Source organism: Neofelis nebulosa, chromosome 13, assembly GCF_028018385.1.
Source record: "Neofelis nebulosa isolate mNeoNeb1 chromosome 13, mNeoNeb1.pri, whole genome shotgun sequence".
Classification (NCBI taxonomy): domain Eukaryota; kingdom Metazoa; phylum Chordata; class Mammalia; order Carnivora; family Felidae; genus Neofelis; species Neofelis nebulosa.
Genome location: NC_080794.1, coordinates 24,399,103 through 24,407,916, shown reverse-complemented (window position 1 = coordinate 24,407,916; position 8,814 = coordinate 24,399,103). Strand labels below are relative to the sequence as shown.

Sequence of the window (8,814 nt, the reverse complement as noted above, 5' to 3'; positions counted from 1 at the left end):
GCGGGAGTCAGGAGCTGCGCTCCGCCGAGAGTTGGGCAGGGGAGCGCCTGCGCCTCCGCGGCGTCATGGGCCCCCTTCCCGGGCCTCAACGGGCACTAGCCGCGGGAACCCCCGGGCCTCCTCGCGGCCAAGCCTGAGCGACCCCCGGGTTCTCCGGCTCCCCCTCCCTCCGCCCTATTTTTTTCCTGCTCTCGCTGCAGCTACCGCTTCGGCTCTGTGTTATGGCAACGGAGCCGCCATCCCCCCTCCGACTCGAGGCTCCTGGCCCCCCAGAAATGCGGACCCCACCCGTGAGCGAGCCCCCCCCCGAGGGCATCCCGAAGCCGGCAGGCGGCAGGCTCCGCTTCCTCAATGGTTGCGTGCCCCTCTCGCATCAGGTGGCCGGGCACATGTACGGAAAGGACAAAGTGGGTAAGTGTGGGTAGCGCGGGGCTCGCCGCTCCCCTTCCGCCTCCGCGAACCCCCGGCCGGCAGAGGCAGCTTGGCGCTCACCGGCAGGGCTGGACTCCCTGCGGTCTGGGCGATCACCTACCCCCCCCCCCCCCCCCCGCCGGCTTCTTCCGCTGTCACCCAGAGCTCTCCTCGCGACCCTTGCAGCAAGGACTCGAAAGGGGGGCGATTTCTAGGGTTGGGGGCGTCAGACTAGCGGCAGGAGGTGGCGGGGAGAGGAGTGCCTGGTCTCTTCAGGAGGGTGGATGTTGGTTGGAGACGGCGTTGTTAGTGGGGGGGGAAAAAAGGAACTTCATTTTCACTGGACGGGGAAGTAAATTCTCCCCTGCGCACAAGGTCTGTTTATTATAGGCGGGTAGCTATTGCACAAGAAAAGGAATGAAATGCAGATGATGCTAATCTGGTGCTTCTCTTCTTTGTGCAGCTGCATAGCTGGAGGGAAAGAAAAAATACAGGGCTTATTTCATTGATTCATTGAGGGCAAGAAAAAATATATGGCTTATTTCATTAATTGATTGACTGACTGACTGACTGTTTGGGAACGCTTGTCTTGACTTACCCGGGATCTTTCTCCCTGCCCCGCAGAGAGGTTTTTCTGCTATCCCCTGGTTCTCAGGAGGCGTGGTTCCGGTAGTGCAGAAACTCGAATTCAGGGTAGGAAATAAACCCTGCTGTAGTACTAGAATGGTACACAGTTATAGACATTCAGTTATTCTTGATTATCTTTTTAAGACTATGTCATGGCCTGTGTAACGCATTTTGTGAGCCTACCACATTCGAAGTACAATACAGGACCTATCATAATTTATTCTCTTGGTGATGTAAAAGTTCAATTTAGGAACCATAATTCACCTAGCTTACTCACACTGGTACTCTGTGCCATGATTACTTGGGGAATCTGATATATGAGAATGTGAGTAGTGGGGGTCTTAGACTTGGAAACCACTAGGTACTTTGGTTTATGCTAGTAAAATGATTCGGGTTTAGGCTGGTAAGATAATACTGACCTTTTTAGATGAGATAACTGAGACCAACCCTGGTTATGTGACAAGCCTGAAGGCACACAAGCTACCCTGTGTTAGAATTGGGAAACCAGGGGTCCTGCCTCAGTACTGTATTTTTCCACTGTGTATTGTTCTTACAGATTAACAACTCAACAAGGGTATTTGAAAATGGATGAGTACTCTTTTGAATGTATGTATGTTATTTCTCAAAGAGCAACATTTCTTCCTGCTTTTATCTTTACCTAACCTTTCTTTTCTCTTGTTGAAAGTTAAGCATTAATGATCATATCCTGTAGATTGCATGCCTTTCTCCCCTGAATTGTGCGTTCCTTGAAGTTAGAGACCAAATATGTTTATCCTCATAGTCTTGTATTAGAGATTAAATTGAGAAATGTTGAGGGGTGACTGGGTGGCTCAGTCCGTTTGAGCATCTGTTGGTTTCTGCTCAGGGCATGATCCCAGGGTGGTGGGATGAGGCCAGTGTTGGACTCTTTGCTGAGTGAGGAGCCTGCTTAAGATTTTCTCTCTCCCTCTCCCCTCCCCTCCCTTTTCCTCTCTCTCTAACATAAAATATAAAAAAATAAAAATAAAATAAGACTTTAAAAAGAATTGGGAAATGTTGAAAGGGTGAAAAATGACAGTTTTTTTTTTTTTAGTACACACAGGTAAGGAAACAAATACAGTTCTCAAGATGCTTAGCCTAAATGGAAGGAAACAATGCATTCTTGTGTGTGTCTCTTCTGGTAATGAGAGTTTGAGAGTAATTATGGAATTAGTGTTAATAGGCTTATATTACATACTTATTGATTTATTTTAATGAATTGTAATGATAATATTCCTAATAATGTTTTAGAAGCTGAAAAAAATAATTGTTTCCCTCAGGGTCCCTAGAGATCGGCTCATGTGCAACAGAGTATATGGATAAACAAAAAATCCCAACATAAACACAGTCTCAATGGTGATTGTCATTTGAGATTGTAACCATTGCTTATCAAAGTATGTAATAGTGAGCCTGTTGCCTGTTCACTAATTACAAATGTACTCTAAATGTGACTTTAAGCCACCTTTCAAAACAGTGGCTGAGAGAGTTAATTTGTCACCCAAATTACCTAATTAAAGTAGTTGAGATTCTAAATAATTGTTAATTTTATTTATTGTTGCATTCAATGTAAAATAAGCTTTTTTTTTTCAATTTTGTAAGGTTCTCTTGACGAGGGGTAGCTTCAAACATACTGTACTAACAACCTAATAAATATTTTGTTGTATTTAATTCTCAATTATGTACACAACCTAACATATATTGTTAGTGGAAGGACACCTGAGGATGATAATCTTCCCTGTTCATAAAATGGATAACAAGATAGTCAGTAATTCAAAGTTCAAGAGTGTCTCTCTACTATCATAAATCACTTATAGTTGTAAAGTACGTTGTGTAGATCATACTTCAGTTTGCCTGTCAACTGAAATTCTCAGAATAAACTTTCTTAAAGACATTGTGTGGATATTTGTTTTGCTTTTTAAAATTTTTGTTACTGTCATTAAGTAAAGGTTTATCAGTTTAGGATTGATAAACCTATCTCCAAAAAGGAGTTGTTGGCTTTGTTAAATTAAAAATTAAGAACATGGAACCAATTGCACAAAGGCACTTGAACACAAAAATAGATTTTGTTACAGTTGAGTAATAAGAATATGTTATAGTTTTGTTATCAGTTATATTTTATATTTTTCGATGAAATAAGATTTCATGAATCATATTTCATTGAAGAACATTTCAGTCATTTCTAACAATACAAAGTTGTGTGTGTGTGTGTGTGTGTGTGTTTTAATTGTTAAAGTAGTACATGATCTTTTCGGAAAAAAAATTCAAACAGCATAATTGTACCCTTTCCCCTCCTCTCCATCTTCCAGAGGTAGTCACTGGTAACTATTCCTCCTGTATCCTTTGAGGTTTTTGTTTCTGGGCACATACATAAGAACATTAATACAACTCTGATTTTTTGTACGAAAACATGTATCAGCAACTTTTTGTTTTAATTCTGTATTATGTAGTATATCCATATTTTTGTACTTATAATACACTTCATTTTTTAAAAATACACCTCATTATATGCTTATATATAATATACTTCATTCTTTTAGAAAACTATTGTGTTCTACAGTATTTCATAATTTAACTATTCCTCTAGTGGTGGATTTTTATATTTTCACTATATTTTTGCTATTATAAATATGTATTAAGCATTTTGTACATTATAGTATAGTGTATGTTATACATCGTGCAACATTTTCTATAGGGAGGTTTCACAAAAGTGTAAATGCGATCAATTTAAACTCCCAGAGCTCACCAAAGTTAGCATGAAATCTTCATTTTGTTTTGACATATAACATGTACCATTAATTTCTTTCAAAGGTCCTTAAACTTTCAAACAAATATTTGAAATCTGGTATTTGTTTCTTGATCCAACTAAGGATATAGAAATGAGGTAGTCTATAGGTAAAAGAATTTAAAGTGATGTTATTTATTTTGGTTTATGGTCTATTTTATTAGATATGCCCTGAAACTAATTGACTTAAAATACTTTCAGACTTAGAGAAAAGTTGCAAGAACAATACAGAGAACTTAACATTTTGTGGAATTTCTCTCTTTATGCCCATTATTTTGGGGGAACTATTTGAGAATAGGTTGCATATATCTTGCCCCTTTTACACAGCAGTACTTCAGTGTGTATTTTCTTTATTTTTGTTTTTATTTCTTTTTTTAAATTTTATTTAAATCCAAGCTAGTTAACATATAGTGTGGTAATGGTTTCAGGAGTAGAATTTAGTTATTCATCACTTACATAGAACACCAGTGCTCATCCCAGTAAGTGTCCTCCTTAATGCCCATCACTCATTTAGCCCATCTCTCCACCTAACACCCATCCAGCAACCCTCAGTTTGTTCTCTGTATTTAAGTCTCTTGTGGCTCTCTGTTTTTATCTTGTTTTTATTTCCCTTCCCCTATGTTCATCTGTTTTGTTTCTTAAATGCCACATATGAGTGAAATCCTATATTTATCTTTCTCCGACTGATCTATTTAGCTTTGCATAATACACTGTAGTTGCATCCATGCTTTTGCAAATGGCAAGATTTCATTCTTTTTGATCACTGAGTAGTATTCTATTGTATGTAGATACCACATCTTTATCCATTCATCAGTTGATGGACACTTGGGCTCTTTCCATAATGTGGCTATTGTTGATGGTGATGCTACAAACATTGGGGTGCATGTGCCCCTTTGAATCAGTATTTTTGTATCCTTTGGATAACAGTGTGTGTTTTCTAGGAGTATACTTCAGTGTGTATTTCTGTAACCATAGCATGTTTATCAAATATGGGAAATTTAACAGTGATACAGCGTTTTATCTAATTTGTTACCTGTAGTCCATAATCTAATTTTGGCAACTGTTCCAATGCCTTTTATCACATTTATCGTATTTGTTTTTCTCAGTCCAGGATTTAGTTCAAGATCATTTATTGCATTTAGTTGTCCTGTCTCTTAGACTCCTTTAATTTATAACAATTCCTCAGCCTTTGTCTTTTATGACATTGTCATTCTTTATGAGTACAGGCTAGTTATTTTATGAAATGTTCTTTAATTTGAATTTCTGATGGGTTGTCAGGATGAGATTCAGGTGATGCATTTCTGATTTGAGCATTATACAAGTGTGTTCTCCTTAAGGTATCACATCTGGGGGCTCATAGTGTGCATCTGCCCATTATTAGTAATATTAATTTTGATCATCCTGTCCAGTTGTGGTCTGGCTTCTCCAGTATGTAGTTAATATTTTTCCCTTTGCAACTAATAAGCTGTTTGTGAAGAGACACTTTGAGATCATGATATATCCAGATGTTCATCATATTCTAGCCCTAGATTTGGCATTTATGGATGATTCTTGCCTGAAGCAATCTTTACTCTGAGAGTTGAAAAATTGTGATTTTTTTTTTCTTCCCAATTCTATCACTCCTATTTTAACAGCAGTCTGAGAAATAGCCCTCCCTTTACTCCTGTATATGTATGTCCTTTTTTTTCTAAGTTTGTTTACTATCTTGAGAGAGAGGGCTCATGTGGAAGGAATTGAGGGTGCAGGGAGAAAGAGAGAGAGAATCCCAACCAAGCAGCCTCTGTGCTCTGAGTGCAAAGCCCAGCATAGGTCTGGATTTCATGAACTGTGAAATCATGACCTGAGCTGAAATCAAGCGTTGGACACTTAACCGACTGAGCCACCCAGGTTCCCCTGTCATTTATACTGTCAGTTTGGACCCATGGATTCTTATTTTATAAAGTGTCATGACCCTTTATAGAACGTATTTATTTTGCTGTTCAAATTGTTCCATATTTGGTTAGTGGGAGCACTTCCTTTCTTTATGTCACAAGTTATTTTAGACTCATCTCCTACTTTCCCTTCCCAGTTCTAGAACTAGCAATTTCTCTCAGGGGCCCTGGTTCATTTTCAGTGAGAAATCGTATTTGGAAACCAAGATCTGGGTGCCATTGGAGTGTTACTGCTTCCTGGCCTTTTCAGTAAACGTAACTGAAAAGAATGTGTAAATATTTTAGAAATTCTAATTTCCTACTAATACTTCCGATGTCATTCCAACTTCACAGAGTTCTTCCTTTTCCTTTCCTTTCCTTTCCTTTCCTTTCCTTTCCTTTCCTTTCCTTTCCTTTCCTTTCCTTTCCCGATTCTAAATTTATATTTCCCATCTTCCTCAGTGAGAACTCTGGCTCCCAACATTGTTAATGTTTTTTGTGGGTTTTTTGGGTTTTCCTGTTGTTGTTGTTCTTTTGCTTGATCCTATAATTTTCAGAATTTCTATACACACCCTACTGTAGAAAACAAACCTAGAATAAAGAATTCAAAATGAAGTTCCCTTTTACCAAGGGTGTGTGGTTGGAAACTCTGTAAAAGTTTTTTGGATTAGGGTTTTGTTGTTTTTGTTTTGTTTTGTTTTTTGGTTATTTTTACCCCTTCTTTAAGGTAATATTATTTATTTGAAATACAGTTGGATTTATTTGTTTCTGTTTAAATTCAGTTCCTTCCCTTCATTTTTTATTTAATTATGTATTTTTGAATGCTTGTAAAATGAACATGCTTTCAAAAGGTTTACAGAAAGGTCTATCAGAAGTGTCACTCAAGGGGAGCCTGAGTGGCTCAGTCAGTTAAGCGGCTGACTCTTGATTTTGGCTCAGGTCATGATTTCCCAGTTTGTGAGTTCAAACCCCGCAATGGGGTCTGCACTCGCAGTGAGGACTGGTTCTGATCCTCTGTCTCCTTATCTCTGCCCCTCTTCCACTTGCTAGCATGTACACACACACACTCTCTCTCTCAAAAATAAATATAAATGTTCAAAAAATTTTTTTAAAAACAGTGTCACTCCATTCTCTGTCACTCCACCCATTTCTTAGCATCCCTTGTAGGTATAATGTCATTGTTTTCTGATTTATCCTTTCTAAGTTACTTGTTGCAAAAATAAGCAGATATGTATAAATTTTCACATTTTTCTTTCTGACACAAAAAGTAGTATGCTATATATACTGTTTTGCACTTCACATTTTAAACTTAGTATGTCTTAGAAATCAGTAGTATCAGTTCATAGAGTGCTTCCTCATCCACTTTTACATCTCTGCTATACTCCATTGTGCATGTACCCCAGTTTTTTCAATCAGGTTTCCTGGATTTGTTTTTGGACTTTTATTTATTTTCATTGATTTATTTGTTTATCCTAGCAGTAATATCTCATTGTTTTAATTCAGTGAGGTATTGAATCTTGATTACATCCCATTTTCTTTTTCAAGATTGTCTTGACAGTTTCTGGTCCTTTGCATTTCCATATAAAATTTAAATCAACTTGTCATTTTTCCCCGAGAAAAGGTAAGGTTTTGTGTCTGCTTTGAGTCTGTAGGTTGCTTGGGTGAAAATTGGTTTCTTTATAATACTGAGTCTTCAATACATGAATATGGTATATCTCTCCATTTATTTAGGCCTTCTTAAGTTTCTCTTAGTCATAGTTTTCAGTGTAGAGATCTTACACAGCATTCATTAGATTTTCTCTAAGTATTTGATGCTACTGTAAATTGTACTGCCTTTTAAAGAATTTTTATTTTATTTTGGAAAAATTTTAAACTTAAAAGTTGCAAGAATGGTACAATCAACTAATGTATACCATTTATCTAGGTTTACCTATTAATATTTTGCCACATATGCTTTATCACTCTCTGTATTTGATAATGATTTTGCAGAACCATTTAGGATTAAATTGCAGACCATCAGGACCTCTTTTCTCTAAATAATTAAGTCTGTCCTAAAAATGAGAACTTTTCTTACCTAACCATGGTAAAATGATCAAACTGAGAATATTTAACTTTAGGTTTTTGGTATTTTTTCTATGATATTCTTTGTAGCAATTTTCCCCCATCTAAGACTACAGATTGCATTTAGTTATTAGGACTCTTTAGTTGCCTGTCATTTGGAGCAGGTTTTCAGTTTTTTCTTTATGTTTTTTTTATAACTGAAATATATGAAGAGTATATGCATGGCTTTTTGTAATATTCTTTAAGTTTGCCTAATTCTTCATGATTAGATTCAGATTAAGGCATTTTGGTCAGAATACTGTATTAGTTATTTTGAGTTCTTGAAGCATATCATAAAGCACAGAATGTCAATTTCATTACTGGTGTTGTGACTTTGATCACCTGGTTAGGTGATATCTGCCGGATTTTCCACTGTAAAGTTTTCATTTTTCCTATTGTAATTAAGTAATTTGAAAGGAATAAAGAGACTGAGACTGTTCAAATCCTGTTCCTCATCAGTTTTCACCCAGCATCATAAGCATCCATTGACAGTATTTGACCAACCCACTACTATATGGTAGTTGCAAAATGGTAATTTTCTAACTCTGTCATTCCTCTTAAATTTGTTTAGTTGCATTCTTCTTTAGGGAATTGTAGGTTTCTCTTTTCTCTCTCTTGCTTTCTTTCATTATAAGGATAGACTAATGGATTTTGGAAACTTTGATAGATGGATCTTATCCATTATTGTTACTGCTTATTTTGATGCTCAGATTGTCCCAAATTTGCGCAGTGGAAGCTTCTTCAAGCTGGCTCCTGGGTCTTTTCAACATTTCCCATTTTCCTTTTAAAGCGTTTTCTCACTTTCTGGCATAAAAAATATGTTCTATGTTCATCATGTACTTTCTCTGTTCCAGGCCTGGAATGAGCTAATTTTTTTTCAAGAACTTGATTCCTTTAGGGATATATGGTATTTAAAAACCAAACTATGGGCACCAGGTGTAGTCATTGTTCCTTTGGTGTGGTTGC

The 8,814-nt window shown here is 37.3% G+C and overlaps 1 protein-coding gene across 2 annotated transcripts in view; it reads left to right on the top strand.

Moving 5' to 3' along the window:
• The first annotated feature begins 89 nt into the window (after positions 1–89).
• Positions 90–8,814, top strand: part of IPMK (inositol polyphosphate multikinase) — a 64,929-nt gene continuing 56,204 nt past the window's right edge. For both annotated transcript variants that reach the window (XM_058696365.1, XM_058696364.1), the window contains exon 1: positions 90–411. In XM_058696365.1, the coding sequence (XP_058552348.1) occupies positions 222–411 (190 nt within the window). In that variant the 5' untranslated portion in view covers positions 90–221. The remainder of the gene's footprint in view (positions 412–8,814) is intronic.